The sequence below is a fragment of the Trachurus japonicus genome, chromosome 14, assembly GCF_045865225.1.
Source record: "Trachurus japonicus isolate A0001 chromosome 14, Traja_1.0".
NCBI classification, from domain to species: Eukaryota; Metazoa; Chordata; class Actinopteri; order Carangiformes; family Carangidae; genus Trachurus; species Trachurus japonicus.
In genome coordinates, this window is record NC_140920.1 from 7,953,547 (window position 1) to 7,974,255 (window position 20,709).

Sequence of the window (20,709 nt, forward strand, 5' to 3'; positions counted from 1 at the left end):
AGTCACTCTGCTCTGCTGTAAGCCGAGGAGAAAACTTTCCTTGTATCCTACAACCTTTATCCAATGAGGAGAGAGAACGGCATAAAGGGGCGGTCCTCTCTGTGTGTGCAGCCAAGGGATGCGCGTGAATGTGGTGACGTAGGGACGAGGGCGGGGACTGCTAACTCCATCGGCTGACAAGAAGTTAGCCAAAACGACCGGATCGCTTACTTCTGCTTTAAATACTGATGACTTTCTCTGTTCGGGAGCTCCTCTCTCATGACTCTGACCTCTTGCATGAATGAATCCAGTTTGTATCACTGTTTTGTTGACTATCAAATGACATGGTTAACATGTGTCAATGTGTCTAGCTCGTAGCCTACATGACGTTTTGTTATGGCTGATAGGGTGGGGACGGTTGCAACAACTTTTATTCCTCATGATGAACAGAACAGCCAAGCTCCACCTCCAGGGGTTGGACGTGGGCGTGACAGCTGGCGAGGGGCGAGGAGGCCATGGAGGTGGTAGGAGAGCCAGATGTGAAGATTTCTGGCGTCGAGAGAAAAACGGGGGGGAGGCACCAGCATGACTGACTGAGATGATGTCCACGCAAGCACACATTGATTGATTGATTGATTGATTGATTGATATCTTTATTTCGATCATGTAAACGACAATGTAAAAAAAAATAAAAAAATAAGATAAAATAATAATATAATAAGGAAATAAGTGAACAGCAAAAATGTATACACAAAAAAAAGTAACATCTCATAAGCAACGCAGTTTACATGAGCGAAAAGGAGTAGGAAGAAGTATAAACTTATCTAATCCTACCCCTATAATTTTAACTATATGTTCTAATTAAACATTTTACACATTACACATTTTAATCCAAATAGTAAGTAAGCAAACACCTTGTGTGAATTATTCAATGTACCTCTGGAGAATTTCATTCATTCAGAAATTTTATTTAATAGGATAAACCCCTTGAGAGGAATCCTCTCGTTTTCGAGGGGGTCCTAATATACATTACAATTACAATACATTTCTTTATGTCTCTTTTTAAACATGATTACACTCGAAATGTTTTTGATTTCAGTACTCATATTATTCCACAGTTTTACTCCACAAATGGTGATACAGAAACTTTTCTTTGTTGTGCGAGCTCTACCAACCTTTAGATTTGATTTCTCTCATAAATCATAACCTTGCTCTCTTTCATGAAACATTCTCTGAATATTTCTTGGTAGCAGATAGTTCCTTGCTTTATATAATACTTGGGCTGTTTTATGCTCCACCAAATCAAACAATTTTAGAGTTTTAGATTTCCAAAATAAGTCATTGGTGTGTGCCCCATAATCAACCCTGTGAATAATTCTCATTGCTCTTTTTTGCAGTATGAAAAGTGGCTGAAGTGCAGTTTTGTATGTGTTTCCCCATGTCTCTGTACAGTACTCTAAATAAGGAAGAATCAGTGAATTGTACAGAATATAGAGTGATTTATGATCTAGGACATGCTTTGCTTTTACCAAAACTGAAATGCTGCGAGACAGTTTAGATTTGTTATGTTTAATGTGAGGTTTCCAGCAAATTTTGTCATCTATTATCACTCCCAGGAATTTATTTTCATTTACTCTTTCAATATTTACACCATCTATTTGTACCTGTATTTGATTGTGTATTTTACAGTTTCCAAATAACATGATTTTTGTTTTGTTCAGATTTAGTGATAATTTATTCTTGTCAAACCATTTTTTAATTTTACTTAACTCTGAAGTGATGACATCCAAAAGTTGCTGCAAATTTTCACCAGAACAAAAAATGTTTGTGTCATCTGCAAATAAAATACATTTAACTAGACTAGACACATTACAGATGTCATTAATATATAGGACAAAGAGTTTGGGTCCCAACACTGACCCCTGGGGGACACCACATGCAATATCCAGACGAGCAGTCTCCCATCTTCACATTGCTGCCTGTTTCTCAAATAACTTCCCACCCAATTCAAAGCAACCCCCCTGATCCCATATTGTTCCAATTTATAAATCAATCTATTTTGGTTAATTGTATCAAATGCTTTTTTTAGATCAATGAATACTCCTGCTGCATATTGCTTTTTATCTATGGAATCTCTTATAGTTTCTATGAGTTCTGTTAAAGCAAGTGATGTTGAATGGTTTGATCTGAATCCATATTGACTGTTACTGAGTAAGTTGTGTTTTTCTATAAAACTGTCCAATCTGTTATTAAAAGGTTTTTCTAGTATTTTTGAGAATTGAGGAAGAAGAGAAACAGGCCTGTAATTTGTGAAGTGGTGACGATCCCCAGTTTTGTACAGCGGTGTTACTTTTGCTAGTTTCATTTTATGAGGAAATTGCCCGGTTTGGAATGATAAATTGAAGATATGAGTGAGTGGTTTAGAAATCCCAGCAATAACCCTTTTTACTGTTTTCATGTCTATGTCATGACAGTCAGATGACATCTTGTTTTTACATTTATTAACAGTTTCTATAATTTCTTTTTCTTCTATTGCTTACATACATAGCTAGTGTTTTGCCTGAAGGAAGACTCCATTTCAAGCACCAGCGCGTAGCACGTGACATCCTGATCTCCCGGTGCTTGGAAATTAACAGAAGACATCCAAACTAAGTTTCTGTTACCAGGGGATCATTTCACAGTAAACACACATCCGACGGAAAGGTGCCGCATTGCCTGCTCCCTCCTCGTCATGACTCGCAAAAGTGAAAGTGAAACTTAAAGGACAATTCCGGTCGAATTCAACACGGGGGTGTATTTTCAGATCATTTTAGGTCTAAAAGAATGAATCTGAAGATTTTCAGTTTAATTGCTCCTGTTTTGCGGTAGCTGCGTCTGTCCCTGCATCGCCACGGCAGCAATGAATGGGAGTGGATGTAAGTTCCGCTGTTTAGGCTGTTTCCAGCCCTCAAAGCCGCAATTTTTTTCCACAGACAGCGTCAGATGGCTACTCAAACATGCACCGAGAAGTTTATTTACTTCAAGCAAGCCGACATGTTTGTAAAAGTCGATCTAATTCAAAGTCTCCCGGAGTCTCGCGCGAGCCCGAAGTTGCAGTGCTGGTGTATTCAGGCGCAGTAGGAGCTACCGCTTGTGTCATAAACACAGGAATATCAACTCTTTACTTGCTTGAAGTGTACATTTTTTTCCACAGACAGCGTCAGGTGGCGACTCAAACATGCGCCGAGAAGTTTTTTTTACTTGAAGCAAGTAAAGAGTTGATATTCCTGTGTTTATGACACAACGGTAGCTTTTCCCACTGCACCTGAACACACCGCGCACGGCAACTGGGTCTCGCGCGAGACTCCGGGAGACTTTGAATTAGATCTAGTTTTACAAACATGTCGGCTTGCTTGAAGTAAATAAACTTCTCGGTGCATGTTTGAGTCTCCATCTGACGCTGTCTGTGGAAAAAAATTGCGGCTTTGAGGGCTGGAAACAGCCTAAACAGCGGAACTTACATCCACTCCCATTCATTGCTGCCGCGGCGATGCGCGGACAGACGCAACTACCGCAAAACAGGAGCGATTAAACTGAAAATCTTCAGATTCATTCTTTTAGACCTAAAATGATATGAAAATACACCCCCGAGTTGAATTCGACCGGAATTGTCCTTTAAGTGAGAGCCGGGTTCCTACCATGCTCCTCAAAGCTGCTTAGTGCCAGTGAAGGCGATACAGACCATAATGATACAGACCCCCTCAGGCCATGACAGAGGTGTCATTCAATATGTTGTAAGTCCATCCAATGTACCATCACAAAAGTTATGAAAATATTATTTGACGGCTGAAAAGTTCCTTAGTGTTGGTTTAACTTTATGGTTATTGGCTACTCCTAACTATAGGGATTATGGCAATGGGCCAATTTGCCAAAATGTTGAACTTAAGTTTTGAAAACATCTTATGTTGCAAGGAAGAGTTGCAAGTTGCAAGTATGACATGTCTTGTGAGTACTCTCCATTGTGCTTTAATACTGATGACTTTATCTGTTCGGGGAGCTCCTCTCTCATGACTCTGCTGTGGGAGATTCTGTGCACGACTTGAATAAAGAGACATTGGCTTCAAGAACCTGAGCATGGTGATTTTTTTCACCCACACATTGTTAAGTTTTCACTCAATATTGTGCTCTTGAACTGAAGAATTATTTTGAGACGGCCTCGTAGGCGCCGAAATACGTTAATCGTCCTCCATTCACAACAGTACTGCCCACATCTTGGTGCAGCAGAGACCTTTCTACTGCAGATATTATACTTAGTGGACATTTATACCTCATACTCTTTAAAAAAACTGAACTATCCCTTCAAGTGCACAATGATTAAATAACTATGGCTTGCATATTTTCTTGTCAGTTAGCACATCTTGCTTGAAGGCAGTCATAAACGCCCCACTCTCAGTCCTTCATACCTTTACTTGTTAAAGCAGAAGTGAATAATCCGGTCGTTTTCGCTAATGCTGCGTTCCAGGCAGGCTTTTGAAATCATAAATTACAGCTTCAAGTCACAACTTACGACTTTGTAGCGTTCCAGGCAACCCTTTTTCCGACCTGTTTTACCGGTGAAAGTCACGGCCACTCGTAACTTCCGACCCGTGAAATCGTACCAGTACGTCTTTTTGTACAGTCTATGTACCAGATCGAACTGGTACGACTTCACAGGTCGGAAAAAAACGAGTTTCCTTGAACGCACCATAACAGTCCTCATCCCTACGTCGCCACATTCACGGCATCCCTTGGCTGCACACACAGCCCTGCATGCCGTTCTCTCTCCTCATTGGATAAAAACTGTAGGATACGATAAATGTTTTCTCCTCGGCTCAGAGCAGAGCAGAGTGACTGACAGACCCGTGATTCAGACCAAACACTCTATGTAAGTGATTGCTGTCGGAAGATATAACTATTTAACACAAATATATCACTTACTTCTGCTTTAATAAAAGTGTAAACAGATGTGTTATCAGTCAAAAGAGACCAAAAACAGTGGCAATGTGTTTATTTATAAACATATTTATTTGTGCTGTAAAGTTGGACATTTTAAAATGGGAACCTGTGGTGACCAACGCAACACTGGATTCACACTCCAGGGGTCAAACCAGAAAATGAACAGGACAGAAACCATCTGCTCAGACTCTGAATCACAGACTCACAGAAGAAACTTCTCAGCCAATTACTTATTTTTGGAGTATGTAAGTAAAAAGGTGCAAAAAGTTATAAATGGTGCCATGAACATGAAGCAGATCCTGGACCGTGACCACTCAGATCAATTTCTTCAAAAAAGTACCACCAATGACTCCTGCCCAAACTGGCTGGTAGAAATACAGATAAATGGTCACACCGACCAGGATGAAGAACAGGATGATGGCGGCAATGTTGATATTGCGGGCAGTAGCGCCGTAGCGATCAGCGCTGCGAAAGTCTCCCGTCATCTTACTGTCTCTGGCCTGGAGGGAACAGAGTTCATTGAATCAGTCTGAAGGACACTGGAGATGTATGGAGATGGAAACAAACTCTGTGTTTTCATGAGTCACTCACCTTGAAGGAGTAGATGACCGCAGCGAGGCCGAGGCAACAGGGGGGGAAGTACAAGAAGCTGAGCAGGGACCAGATGATGTGGTCTCTTGGCGGGCGCTCCCTGGGCATGTTGACGGTGGTGTAGGGAACCATTGGAGGTCCTGGGGGCTGTGTGGGCAGCGCTTCATCCTCCTTCAGTGGAAAAGCCTCAACTGTGTAACTTGGAGGATCCATTGGCTCAGCTGGATAGAGAGGCGGAGTCAGTCAGTGATGTTGACTTACTTCTATCGGAAAGCCTTCCCTGAATTTATCTGATTTTATTTGATGTCACCTAATTGTCACTTTGTAACATTTGTTTTGAAAAGTGCTATATAAATAAAGTTTATTATTATTATTATTATTATTATTATTATTATTATTATTATTATATGATTCAGTCCGAAACTTCAGAGGTAAGATTTAATACATGGTAAAATACTGTACTCCCTGCCACCGTGACACGTTGACACACATGGTGTGAAAACTATTATGTACTTCCCCCATCTACACACCAGCTACCCATCACGTGTCTTTCCTGCTCTACGTAGTTGAACACAAAATGTATGACTCCAACAGTTACTTACAGGAAACCAACACCAACCGAAAACCACAGAAGAATAAGACCAGACTCCTGTGTGAGTGCCTGTTTTGGCTGATTGATAAGAGTCAGGAGGTTTTTTTTTTTTTTTTTTTTTTTTTCCAATAGTAACAATTAGAGTGATGTATTGTGAAGTTTCATGTAGCTATGTTTAACGCATAATATACCTTCATAATAATAATCATAATAATAATTAGATAATAACTGTGTATTGCACATTTCATACAATAAAAAAAAAGTGCTTCACAGTAAAAAAAAAAAAAAAAAAAAAAGTGACATTAAAAGAACATAAGAACATTAAAAAAAAAAAAAAAAACATGACAAGAAACAAAAAAAGAAAATATTATCTTGCCCTAGCATATTTTCACTTCTACTCAGTTGAGTTAGTGGTTACACAGTAAGAGCAGAGAAAGTAATCAAACTGTAATTTATATGGAGCATTTGGGTTTCTCAGACCAAATCTCTCTCCAAACTGGTCCCAATCCTCCATCATGAAGGACCAAACCCACCCTGACCCAGACCCCCTCCTCATAGCCAGAGGGCTGCAGAGCACGAGAGCCAGGACAACAACGTCCAAGCTTCTTTCCATTCACAAACTCACTGACTCATTAACTGAACCGTCCTAAAACACAAAAACCTGAGGCTGAACAGTGCACATGTGTGTATTGTTTGAGTGTGTGTAGGTTACCTGTGAGTCCGAAGAAGGAAGAAAATGATCTGATCGACAATTATTTCAGCAGTGAAATTTTCTACAGCTTTATCAGAGGAGGCGCTTTGTATGTTATGACAGTGATATATTTGTGTTAATATAAGTCTTAAATATAGGCTATCACTTACTTCTGCTTTAAAGCAGAAGTAAGTGATATATTTGTGTTAATATAAGTCTTAAATATATCACTTACTTCTGCTTTAAAGCAGAAGTAAGTGATATATTTGTGTTAATATAAGTCTTAAATAGTTATATCTTCCGACAGCAATCACTCACATAGAGTGTTTGGACCGAAACACGGGTCTCTCAGTCCCTCTGCTCTGCTCTGAGCCGAGGAGAAAACATTTATCGTATCCTACAGTTTTTATCCAATGAGGAGAGAGAACAGCATGCAGGGCTGTGTGTGCAGCCAAGGGACGCCGTGAATGTGGCGACGTAGGGACGAGGACTGTTATGGTGCGTTCAAGGAAACTCGTATTTTTCCGACCGTGAAGTGGTACCAGTTCGATCTGATACGAGTTCACCGGTCGGAAGTTACGAGTGGCCGTTATAGTGACTTTCACCGGTAAAACAGGTCGGAAAAACACGAGTGGGTTGCCTGAAACGCTACAAAGTCGTAAGTTGTGACTTGAAGCTGTAATTTACGATTTCAAAAGCCTGCCTGGAACGCAGCATTAGCGAAAACGACCGGACCACTTACTTCTGCTTTAATATAAGTCTTAAATAGTTTTATACAACAGTTAGTTCCGACCGGTCCCAACCGAGCAATTTGATTGGACAAGAGACGTTCCATGATTGCTGATATACAGTATAACAGTGCGACTTTTTACGGACGTTATCACTCCGCTGTTCAGCAGTGGACAGGAGCTAAGTCAGAGCCACGCTCCCCATACAGGAGCTGCCCCATCTCTCTGCTGCTACTACAGTTAGAAATGGACCTGAACATTAAAACCTGGACCTGACCTGGTCCGTCTAATTGGAGATAAATCTCTACTAAACCCGGCTGGAAAAAAATCGCCGCGGGGGCAACTACGTTTTGACGGCGATGTGTTTTGATATTAGCGTTAGCTGTTGTTAGCCACGTAGCTCAGCTACTTAGCTTCAACTGTGTTTATATTGATTACATAGCAGATAAACAAATGTAATACGGTATCGATAACGTCTCTGTCTGTCTTCACGCTGGTCCTGTTGCTCCGGTGCTAATCAGACACGGGCTCCAAACCAGAACCAGCACTGGAAGCAGCTCGGTGGACTTGCCTACGACCGAATCACAGCTGTGCTGATATACAGTACAACAGCACTCCCTCTCGTGTGATATTGCTTAAATATCTTCCGACAGCAATCACTTATATAGAGTGTTTGGTCTGAAACACGGGTCTGTCAGTCACTCTGCTCTGCTGTAAGCCGAGGAGAAAACTTTCCTTGTATCCTACAACCTTTATCCAATGAGGAGAGAGAACGGCATGAAGGTCCTCTCTGTGTGTGCAGCCAAGGGATGCGTGTGAATGTGGTGACGTAGGGACGAGGGCGGGGACTGCTAACTCCATCGGCTGACAAGAAGTTAGCCAAAACGACCGGATCGCTTACTTCTGCTTTAAATACTGATGACTTTCTCTGTTCGGGAGCTCCTCTCTCATGACTCTGAACTCTTGCATGAATGAATCCAGTTTGTATCACTGTTTTGTTGACTATCAAATGACATGGTTAACATGTGTCAATGTGTCTAGCTCGTAGCCTACATGACGTTTTGTTATGGCTGATAGGGTGGGGACGGTTGCAACAACTTTTATTCCTCATGATGAACAGAACAGCCAAGCTCCACCTCCAGGGGCTGGACGTGGGCGTGGCAGCTGGCGAGGGGCGAGGACCCCGTGGAGGTGGTAGGAGAGCCAGATGTGAAGATTTCTGGCGTCGAGAGAAAAACGGGGGGAGGCACCAGCATGACTGACTGAGATGATGTCCACGCAAGCATACATACACACACACATATGCAACGACAATGACCAACCATTAGACATTAAAACAGAACTGGACTTTGACGACTTTAATGAAAAATGTGACTCAGACTTACACAGAGAAGTGTTAAACTTCCAAAGCTTCAAAAACGCCGGAAGTCATTCATTTTCAATGAGAGCCCGGCGACCAAAACGTCAACTCCTGTCAGCTGCGCGTCCAAAGCCTCCAGAGTGTAACCAGACTGAGTCTCCATTAACTTTATGGTAATTGGCTATGACGCGGTTCAGCAGCTTGCACCGACAATTAAAGGAGAATTCCGGTCATTTTTTACCCCTAAATCGTTGTCCTGATGGTCACCCAGTGTTGGGAGGAAACACGACTAAAATTGATGCAGGCAAACCGGAGTTACACCATGGCTAGACGGCGCTAGCGATAGTGGCAACGCTAAAGTATGGGGGCAATTTTTTCAACCAAAACAAACACTCAAAACACAATCAAATATCTATGGTACATGACTCGAATCCTTATGACACACCACTGGACTCATTAACTGTACAGTATAAACCGGTATAAACAGTAAACTTTGTGTTTTTGCATGTAGTCACTCACCTCAGACAGCCGAACTCTGGAACATCCTGGGAAAGACATTACTATCCGATTGCAGAGTGCCTGCTCTCCCAGCCACAGAAACAAACACATTTTCCTTGTTGTGATGATTTCTTTACAAAAATAAACGGTCAGAGATATTTTGGACATTAGCCTACCACTGCACTGCTCAACCGTTTATTTTTGTAAAGAAATCATCACAACAAGGAAAAAGTGTTTGTTTCTGTGGCGGGGAGAAGGCGCTCTGCGATCACTTAGTAATGTCTTTCCAGGACGTTACAGAGTTCGGCTGTCTGAGGTGAGTGACTACATGCAAAAACACAAAGTTTACTGTTTATACCGGATACTGTACAGTTTATGAGTTCAGTGGTGTGTCATAAGGATTTGAGTCATGTACCATAGATATTTGATTGTTTTTTGAGTGTTTGTTGTGGTTGAAAGAATTGCTGCCATACTTTAGCGTTGTCGCTAGTGCTAGCGCCATCTAGCCATGGTGTAACTCCGGTTTGCCTGCATCAATTTTAGTCGCGTTTTTTGCTCCCCCCAACACTGGGTGACCATCAGGACGATTTAGGGGTCAAAAATGACCGGAATTCTCCTTTAAGGGTACAGTAACGAACCTACTGCTAGGGATTATGGCAGTATGATCTTATGAGTAGGACTCTCTATTGTGCTTAAATAGGCTACTGATGATTTTCTCTGTTCGGGGAGCTCCTCTCTCATGACTCTGTTGTGGGAGATTCTGTGCACGACTTGAATAAAGAGACATTGACTTCAAGAACCTGAGCATGGTGATTTTTTTCACCCACACATTGTTAAGTTTTCACTCAATATCGTGCTCTTGAACTGAAGAATTATTTTGAGACGAGACCTCTCGTAGGCGCCGAAATACGTTAATCGTCCTCCATTCACAACAGTGTACTGCCCTCATCTTGGTGCAGCAGAGACCTTTCTACTGCAGATATTATAGGCTACTTAGTGGACATTTGTATCTCATACAACCCCACTTTAAAAAAAACTGAAATATCCCTTCAAGTGCACGATGATTAAATAAATATGGCTTGCATATTTTCTTGTCAGTTAGCACATCTTGCTTGAAGGCAGTCACAAACGCCCCACTCTCAGTCCTTCATACCTTTACTTGTTAATAAAAGTGTCAACAGGTGAATTATTAGTCATTAGAGACCAAAAACAGTGGCAATGTGTTTATTTATAAACGTATTTATTTGTGCTGTAAAGTAGGATATTTTAAAATGGGAACCTGCGGCGACCAACGCAACACTGGATTCACACTCTTGAGGTCAAACCAGAAAATGAACAGGACAGAAACCGTCTGCTCAGACGCTAAAAAGTTGCAAAAAGTTATAAATGGTGCCATGAACAACAAGCAGATCCTGGACCATGACCACTCAGATCCATTTCGTCCAGACAGTACCAGTACCAGACATTGTTTCTCCCCAGTAAGTATTGTTGGAGATCTTATAAATGGTCACACCGACCAGGGTGAGGAACACGACGAGGGCGGTGATGTTGATATTACGGGCAGTAGTGCCGTGGAGAACAGCGCTGCGAAAGTCTCCCCTCATCTTACTGTCTCTGGCCTGGAGGAAACAGAGTTCAGTGAGTCAGTCTGAAGAGATGGGACATGTATAGAGAGGGTAACAAACTCTGTGTTTTCATGAGTGACTCACCTTGAAGGAGTAGATGACCGCAGCGAGGCCGAGGCAACAGGTGGGGAAGTACCAGAAGTTGAGCAGGGACCAGATGATGTGGTCTCTTGGGGGGCGCTCCCTGGACATGTTGACGGTGGTGTAGGGAACCATTGGAGGTCCTGGGGGCTGTGTGGGCAGCGCTTCACCCCCGTTCAGTGGAAAAGCCTCTGTGTAACTTGGAGGATCCATTGGCTCAGCTGGATAGAGAGTCAGTCAGTGATGTCACTGTTGAACTGTGGGACCTTATGAATGGTGTGTCCTCATTAAAGGCTCAGTCTGCTAAACACAACACACTAAAACCTCGTTTCCGCTGTCCATACGGTACGGCACAGTACGGATCGGTACGGGTACGGTTCGGGTCGGATATGGTCAGCTTTGCGTTTCCATTGTACGAAGGGGACCTTCAGGGGTAGGCGGAGTGCGTGTCGAAGCGTCACTACGTCGACTTACGTAGCGTCACTGGCTCGCGGTCCGGTTGAACCCATTGTCAGCCATTTGCATTTCAGCTGGAAAACCTTCTTATTCCGCACAGCGCCATCGAGCTCCCGCTGCACAGCCTCCTCACCAACAACAGAGAGCAGAGCCTGCACCTCCTCAGCACTCAAGACTCCGTTGCTAGCAGACGTTTTTTAAAAATGGCGCGGTTGTGTAGTCTGAAATCTAGACGCACCCTAGCGGCCGCAAATATATTTGCTCCGTAGGTAGGTGTGAAAACGAGCCATAGGAACTTTTTGAGTCTCGAACACCGTTTGTGTTCACCAATCACAGCGCTCTATCTGTTTAGAGAGTCGTTGGGCGGGTTTAACGCAATGACGACATACATTTTAATTGGTTTGTCAGGCTAACGTCATCCTGCTCTTTGCTCTGATTAGTCGTAGCGCTACCCTATTGGTGCAGAGGCAGTTTGAAAGACAGCCTTCATCCCGCCCCCTGGATTGAGCCGAGGTCTACCGGTCGTCGCCAGACTATACATTTTAATGATATAGTCTGGCTTGTCAGGCTAGCAGTTGTGTTGTTGCGCTTAAGATATCTGTCGCGCTGCGCGATGACGCCATATGCTCGACCAATCACCAGCTCGCAGTGCTTTGGCTCCTCCCCAAGGGAACCGGTCCTGCGTGCTAGGTACCCCAACCAGAAGGGTTACAAAAATGGTAACGGGTACCATGGGACCAGTACGGTTGCATGGTAGTGGAAATGCTGAAATAAGTTAAGAACATTAAAAAAAACATGATAAGAAAAGGAAAAACATAAAACAACAATAAACGAAAGAAAATATTATCTTACCCTTTACTAGCCTACTTAATTTACCTTTTAGGAGACCAGGGATGGTTGTAACAGCTCCCATAGCTTACAGAGTGTTCTTGGTGGAGTCACATTATGACACAGAGTTACCTCATTTGTTCTATACAAATAGGCTAGCAGTGCCTTAAACTTCTCAATCTATATCACAGAATTCACTATTTGATGTCAAATGCAAGGAATGATACTGCCTGTGAATATTCTCATTTGTCCAGGTCATAGATCGATAGCAACTGGACTTGGTTATTTGTCTAGGAAGACGTTTCACCTCTCATCCAAGAAGCTTCATCAGTTCATGTTCGCATCTGACCAGGCTTGATACTGTTACAACCTACCCCACTACCAACCAGGGTAGGTTGCTACACAACCTGGGGTAAATTGTAATAGTAAGATTAAAAACTAAAAGCTGAGACCAAACCAAAAAAACATGCATCTATATAAGTTCGTTGCTAATCTTCAAACACTAAAGCATCTTTCTGTGGTTCAGTATGATCAAAAATATCTCATCACTGATGAATAAATGAAGAACAGTGACAGTGGTGTGGTTCCTAACATTATACTGATAATACCAGTGAATGGTGTAGGCCTACATGTATGAACGGAAACCTTCAGCAGGAAGTCAGCAGCAGCTCATAGTCCATGTATAATTCCGGGAAAGATGTTGACACTTAATGACACTTAATAAAACAACAAAGATAAAAGGTTTTACAACTATCCCCACCCCTTTCCGCCATTGTTTGACTAGCTGTACGAGCATGGTTGAAACATACATTGACGAAATGACTAATATTTCCCCTAAGAACCCGCTCTTTCATCTTATCTCAAGTTACCTAATTCAAACTTCAACGCTATTGATAGTCAAAATTTAGACTTGGTCCAAAAAATGTTTTTCGGCTGTAAAACCTACTCACTTATTGACACAGCCATGCAAATTCACATGCAATGTCACGTAGTGAGTGGGTATTGGTGGAAGTGATACTGTTACAACCATTCCCGGTCTCCCTATACTTTCACTTCTACTCAGTTAAAGTTGCTGGTTACACAATAAGAGCAGAGAAAGAAATAAAACAGGAATGTATATGGAAAAAACCACAAACACCTGAGGCTGAACAGTGCACATGTTTGTATTGTTTGAGTGTGTGTGTGTGTAGGTTACCTGTGAGTCTGAAGAAGCGGAGGAAGAAAATGATCTGAGGCAATTATTTCAGCAGTGATATTTTCCTTAGCTTTATCAGATGGGGGCGTGGCTTCAGAGAACCACTAGACTGTCAGAACCATAGACTGTATATAAAAGAGGTCAGAACATACAGAAGAAGGAGTCTGAGACGAAGTAAATAATGTGATGACTTTATAGACTTTATAGATTCCTTTAACTGTTTGTTCACGTCCAAATGTAGCAGTTATTCTTTTGTTATAAAGCTCCTGAATAGGAAAATAAAAATATAATGCACATAAGAGTAAAAAACAAAGAACACTAAAGGTAGGTGTAGATACAATATTTCGAAAAATAAAATTTTATGAAAAAAGGTAAAGGATGGGCCTAAAAGGGGAAACCATGTGGTCAATGAAAATAATATAATTCACTAAATGGATTTTTACAAGAAATGTAAACATATAGAAAAGAAAAAAGAAGTTTAACAACATTTTACAGTCAAGTAAACATTTAGTTAATGATATTAATATGATTGACTGCACTGCATTTCCACTTTAATCCCTTTACAAAAGCTCTTTACTCATACTTAGCATCCATGCCATCTATACCACTTCCAATTATCCCATGACAACCAATGAGCAGCAGAGTAACTTTGACCTTTTGACGAGCACAAACAACAGGAGCCTGTGGAGGAAGACGAAGGGAGAGAGAGAGACGAGTTATTGAGTCTTTGAGCCACTAGGTGGAAACAAAGAGACTAGGGCTGACCTCCAAAAGTCGACGATTCGACGATTCGATTCGGAGGGGTCTGATTCGACTATGAACCTCGTAGTCGAATCTAACCAAGACCCTACCATTCTGACTATATGGGGGTGCCCACGGCTGCTGAGCATAAATTGTTACATAGAATGTCTTTTTTCGTTATAAAAAGACTATTTTTGATACAAAATCTGCCTACTTTCTGTTAATAAAGAGTTCAAAATTATGTGTGCGTTTAAACGGTAGTCTTAGCTTCTTACTACGTATTAATAAATCACCCACTGCAGTTGCACAATTAAATGAGCGGAGGTTTTTTTTTTTTTTTTTCAAATGAGCGGAGGTGAGCAGTAGGACCGTCAAAGAAGTCACTGCAGAACACTCACGGAGTGGCAAAAAGACGAGGGGCAGAGCCGCCAAAGTTTAAAATCAAGGAACAGACAGTCTGACAGTCTAACTTTGTCAACATTTATCATGCATGACCTGACAGAACAGCAAAACATCTGACTTTGACCGAGTTACATTCAAGAACCTGCTTTCAGTCACGGAAAATAAATTAACTCCAGCGGTGATTTTTTTTTTTTTCGATGGATCAGCTGTGTTTACCGTTTCAAGTGTCAATAGTTCTGATGGTTAGACAGATGAATTAGTCCCTAACACATCCTAAAGTTTGACATGTCAGAGTTTTTCAGAAGAGGAACTTGTTTTTTTCCGACTTCCGAGTTGTCATGAACGCACCATCAGTGTCGGGAGTCACAGCTGTGATCTCGTCCCTCTGCAGCCTGTCCGTCTCTCTGCCGGTGCCGCGGTCACACTGTGTGTTACAGGATTGATTAACGTAATGTACGGATTGTCGAGTCCTTCTGACCTCCGTTTGTTTTGATACCACATGTTTTACCCGGTTTCTCTGTGTCCACGACCACCGCTATCCTTCACCACGTTGAGGGATGAGGGATGACTCACAGTCCGAGCAAAAGGAGCGTTGTCCAGGGCAACGTAACATAAACGCATACCCTGGCTCACAATGGCTACTAAAAATCATCCAAAGTGTGGAAAATAAATAAAGGTATTTGTTTTACACCTACCATATTTTTGGGGTGTTTTAGCTCTTTTGTTTGAAACGGAAAAAGTCGCAAATTTGCTGCTATCTAAAAAAAAAAAAAAAAAAAGGTTCGACGATCAGTCGACTATGGCAAAATCTGACGAATCAGATTCGACTATGAAAATCCTTAGTCGAAAACAGCCCTAAAAGAGACACAAGACAGCAGTGAAGTGTTCATCTGTGACATCACAAAAAGTGACAGGTGTCATAGTGAACCGTGGTGACTGATTAGATTAATGAGGTTCATCATCAGTCTGTAACTAATGCTGCCTGGTGAATATTTTATACGATTTGTAAAATTTGTAAATATTACAGGTTGCACGAGTTTCTCATTGGCCCTGATTTCATTGTTTTTACTTTCTACATGAAGCTTACAAAGTGTAAAGAAACTGTCAAACAACTAACATTCAAACATATCTATTTGTTTATCCAGCTAAAATACATAAAGACATATTTTCTTCTTGCTCAAAGTCACAAACACCCCGCCCTCAGTCCTTTATACCTTTACTTATTAATAAAAGTGTAGGTGAGTTCAGTCATTAGAGACCAAAAACAGGCAACAACAAATTTATTCATAAACTTGTTTATTTGTGCTGTAAAGTACATTTTAAAATGGGAATCTGTGGGGACCAACTCAACACTGGATTCACACTCTAGTGGTCAAACCAGAAAATGAACAGTACAGAAACCGTCTGCTCAGACTCTGAATCACAGACTTACAGAAGAAACTTCTCAGCCAATTACAGTACATATTTGTGTGTAGGTAAAAAGGTGTAAAAAGGTGCAAAAAGGTTATAGATGGTGCCATGAGCATAAAGCAGATCCTGGACCATGACCACTCAGATCCATTTACTTGAGACAGCACTGCCCATGATTCGTGCCCAGTAAGGATTGTAGAAGGCCAGAAAAATGGTCACACCGACCAGGATGAAGAACAGGACGATGAGGGCCATGTTGATATTACGGGCGGTAGTGCCGTAGCCATGGGCACTGCGATAGTCTCCCAACATCTTACTGTCTCTGGCCTGGAGGGAGATGGGACATGTATAGAGATGGATTCAGTGGAGGGTGAGGGTGAGGTGAAGGTTTTAGCCTGCGTTTTAAAGAGTCACTCACCTTGAAGGAGTAGATGACCGCAGCGAGGCCGAGGCAACAGGGGGGGAAGATCAAGAAGCTGAGCAGGGACCAGATGATGTGGTCTCTTGGCGGGCGCTCCCTGGGCATGTTGACGGTGATGTAGGGAACCATTGGAGGTCCTGGGGGCTGTGTGGGGAGGGCTTCATCCTCCTCCTTCAGTGGAAAAGCCTCTGTGTAACTTGGAGGAGGATCCATCGGCTCAGCTGGATAGAGAGGCGGAGCCAGTTAGTGATGTCACTGCTGAACTATATGGTTTCTAAAGGGCTGCATGACCTGATGAAGTGGCCTCATTAAACGTTCAGTCTACTAATGGCCCTTTTGGGAGCGTATATGTTCCCCAGGTCCTATGTTCCCCGATCAGGGAATATAGGGCCCTCTTTTTGAAAAAGGGTCCAATGTTCTAGCCTCGTAAACCAGCTGCTTCCGAAAATGCAATTCATTTCATTTCTGAGGGAGAGTCTGGCCTCATCCCCGTTGTAAGCGTTTGGCCTGAAACCCTCAGAAGGCCGAGCCAATCAGCTTCGCCGCTGTGATTGACACAGCATGTTGGCCAATCAGGGATCGACTGGTGCAAAGCCCCGTCACTACACCAACTTGCTGATTGGCTGAATGGGGTTGTCTGTCAACACTACTACTCCCGCCCAGCTCCCGCCCACCCCAAACGCTTACAGGGGGAATGAGGCCAGACTCTCCCGAGAAATGAAATGAAATGCATTTCTGGGAGCGGCTGGTTTACGAGGCTACCAATGTTTCCCGATTTTTTTTGTTACCCGGTCGCAATACATACTGTCCCCGCTGTTACCGGTCGATGGACTCTCTCTACTTATCTGGCCTGTCTGGCCTATACCTGGTCTTTTTTACTAAACTTAACCAACTCCTTTTTTCATTGCCTAAACCCAACCAATGGGACGATTACACTTCTCATTCAAAGTCACAACTCAACTTCTCACTCAAAAATAGGCAAAAATATGCCAAGTCACTCACAACTCCGCTTCCAGGTATGGGTACAAAAATTGCATGTTCCCCGTGTCCTTTTGAGGAAAAGCGGGGAACATAGGACCCTTTTTTTTTTAGAAAAAGTTTCCCTGTCTGGACACAGCAAGTTAATCCTGAGTGATGTGAAACTTTTGTCTTTATATAAATTGTTCTGAATTGTATTTGAGCTGTTGTGTCCTGTTGAAGAATGTGAGGGAGTCAAGCATTAACCCCGTGGTACGAAGCGGTTAACACATGGAGAGAGAAGTGCCAGGACACATTTTTGTACCTGTTTATGCTTTCACTTTGAGTAGCAGTAAAGTTTAGTCTCATTTTTTTAACTAACCTATTGTGTCTTATATTTTTGACTAACCCATTGAGCTTAAAGAAAACTGGACCTGGTAAGCAGACCCTATAGATTTGTGTTGAGCTTAATTCATAATGCAGTAAATACCAGTAACCTGTTTGCTCATTTAGAGGCACGTTGTGAGCACACAGAGCCACAGTGAAAGTGTGGCAAGGTGAAGAGGGCCCGGGCAGGGATTGAACCCACACCTCCCGAGTAAGAGTCATGCGCGCTTGCCAGTCACCCAAAGGGACATCCCCTTGGCCAAGTAGCCAGGGCACATGATCAATTGGAGGCATATGACAGGATCCTCAACTGTCACAAAAGCAAAACATCTCCAAGGCCGAAGGGAGGTGAGCTTGAGAGGTATCTGAGCCCTGCTGAATGAAGCACTGTGCAGAAGAGTTTTGAATGATCTGTATTACGGCCTTGGGCTCTCAGAGACATGGGACAAAAATGACGACAGTGTAGGAAGTGTTTTTGTTCGTGTTCGTGTGCTGGGAAGATGGGACCAACCTGGGGGGGGGGTGAAGGTTGTCTTTCAAACTGCCTCTGCACCAATAGGGTAGCGCTACAACCAATCAGAGCAAAGAGCAGGATGACGTTAGCCTGAAAAGCCAATTAAAATGTATGTCATCATCGCGTTAAACCCGCCCAACGACTCTCTTAACAGATAGAGCACTGTGATTGGTGAACACAAACGGTGTTCGAGACTCAAAAAGTTCCTATGGCTCGTTTCTAGACCCACCTACGGAGCAAATATATTTGCTGCCGCTAGGGTGCGTCTAGATTTCTAGGCTATTATTTACACTCACATAGTGCGAAATATTAAATATCAATGTAACGCTTTTGTCTTTAGCCAGATCAGAGAGTTCTCGCTCTCTTGGGATGGCGATTGAAGCTAACTGCTTGCAGACTGTGATTGCTTGAACAGGAGATTTTTTTTGTATCTGATTCGTCCAATTTTAATAAATAGTTAACTAGCACATCGTTGTTTGTCCTCTCTTGGAATAAACGAACACGCATGTCAGTTTTCCTGTTTTTTCAACCTGACAAACTCCACTTCTCACACATGGTCCAATCATTCAGGGTTTGTGAATTGCTCTTAGTCTGGCTCATGCCCGAGAACCAATTTGCCCTGGGAAACTCTACCGGGGGCCAATGCTCCGATGTTGGTTCACATTAAGAACCTTCAATTCAGTGACTGCTGAGATCAAATTTGAGCTTAGCTGTTCAACTTTTATATGTTTTGGATGTTATTATGTTACTGTACAGTCTTTTCCCTTTCCCCTCATTTATTTAGACAAGGCTATGCTCACCTATGCATAGGTGAAAGAAGCATGGTTCAGTCCGAAACCTGAGCAGGTAAGATTTCATTCATGATAAGATACTGTTCCTGGCATGTTGACATGTTGACACATGGTGTGAAAACTGTTTACTTCCACAGCTATGTGTCTTTCCTGCTCTACGTTATAGTTGAACACAAATATTATTATATGACTCCAACAGTTACAGTACTTACAGGAAACCAAACCAACACCAACCGAAAACCACAGAAGAATAAGACCAGACTGATTGATAAGAGTCAGGAGGTTTTTTTTCTAATGGCAACAACATTTAGAGTGATGTATTTTGTAGTTTCATGTATGTTTAACGCATAAAGAAAGAGCTGCTTCGTGTTTTCAGTTGTCTCCTCTGTAGCTCATCAGCTGTACATTATCTTATGTAATAACAAACATTTCAGAGATTGAAAATGTTGTCCCAGTGCTGGAGAAACACACTCACTCATATTGCTGTTTTTTTCATCCTTCATAATACATTTCATACAATAATTGCAGCTCAAAGTGCTTCACAATAAATAAATAAAAAAACATGACAAGAAAAGAAAAAAGCCCTAGCGTAGGCTACTTTCACTTCTACTTAGTTGAGTTACTGGTTATACAAGAAGAGCAGAGAAAGAAACCAAACAGGAATATGGAGCGTATTTATGCCCCCATCTAGGTTTATCAGACCAAATCTCTCTCCAAACTGGCCCCAATCCTCCATCATGAAGGACCAGATCCATGAACAGTGTGTATTGTTTGAGTGTGTGTGTGTGTGTGTAGGTTACCTGTGAGTCTGAAGAAGCAGAGGAAGAGAATGATCTGAGGCAATGATTTCAAATTTTCCACTAATAACTTTGTATTTCACATTTCATACAATAATCGCAGCGCTTCACAGTAAAAAAAAGAAAAAAAAGAAAAAGAAAGTGACATTAAAAGAACATAAGAACATTAAAAAAAAACATGACAAGAAAAGAAAAAGGAAAATATTATCTTGCCCTATAGCATACTTTCACTTCTACTCAGTTGAGTTACTGGTTACACAATAAGAGCATAGCCAGAGAATGAGATGCATGAGAGCCAGGACAACAACGCTTCTTTCCATTGACAAACTCACTGACTCATTAACTGAACCGTCCTAAAACACAAAAACCAGAGGCTGAACAGTGCACATGTGTGTATTGTTCGAGTGTGTGTAGGTTACCTGTGAGTCTGAAGAAGCAGAGGAAGAAAATGATCTGATCGACACTTATTTCAGCAGTGAAATTTTCCACAACTTTATCAGAAGGGGGTGTGGTTTCAGAGAACTACTAGACTGTCATCATACAGAAGAACTGGCAAAGCAGGAAATTTAGTTTTCCCAGGTAAGGGCTCAGGGAGGGGGGGGTGGGTCTGAGATGAAGGCACTTGATAGGACAGAGACGTGTTATTGTTAGCAGTAATTATTTTGTTACAAAGCTCCTGAATAGGAAAATA

General features: G+C 42.1%; 2 protein-coding genes and 1 pseudogene across 3 annotated transcripts; all 3 read right to left on the reverse strand.

The window, feature by feature from the left end:
• Window positions 1–5,252: 5,252 nt before the first annotated feature.
• Window positions 5,253–5,765, reverse strand: LOC146974187 (dispanin subfamily A member 2b-like). The gene is made up of 2 exons (XM_085797279.1): window positions 5,545–5,765; window positions 5,253–5,453 (listed from the first exon to the last, which is right to left on the reverse strand). Exons 1-2 carry the CDS (start codon window positions 5,755–5,757, stop codon window positions 5,268–5,270), a joined length of 399 nt encoding a protein of 132 aa, XP_085653405.1. The 5' UTR covers window positions 5,758–5,765; the 3' UTR covers window positions 5,253–5,267.
• Window positions 5,766–10,840: 5,075 nt separating this feature from the next.
• Window positions 10,841–20,040, reverse strand: LOC146974188 (dispanin subfamily A member 2b pseudogene; annotated as a pseudogene). Its single transcript, XR_015037652.1, has 3 exons — window positions 20,022–20,040; window positions 11,123–11,340; window positions 10,841–11,032 (listed from the first exon to the last, which is right to left on the reverse strand). The product of XR_015037652.1 is annotated as a dispanin subfamily A member 2b pseudogene (transcript).
• Window positions 16,191–16,790, reverse strand: LOC146974189 (dispanin subfamily A member 2b-like). The gene is made up of 2 exons (XM_085797278.1): window positions 16,570–16,790; window positions 16,191–16,478 (listed from the first exon to the last, which is right to left on the reverse strand). The coding sequence occupies exons 1-2, from the start codon at window positions 16,783–16,785 to the stop codon at window positions 16,293–16,295; spliced, it is 402 nt and encodes a 133-aa protein (XP_085653404.1). The 5' UTR covers window positions 16,786–16,790; the 3' UTR covers window positions 16,191–16,292.
• Window positions 20,041–20,709: the final 669 nt, after the last annotated feature.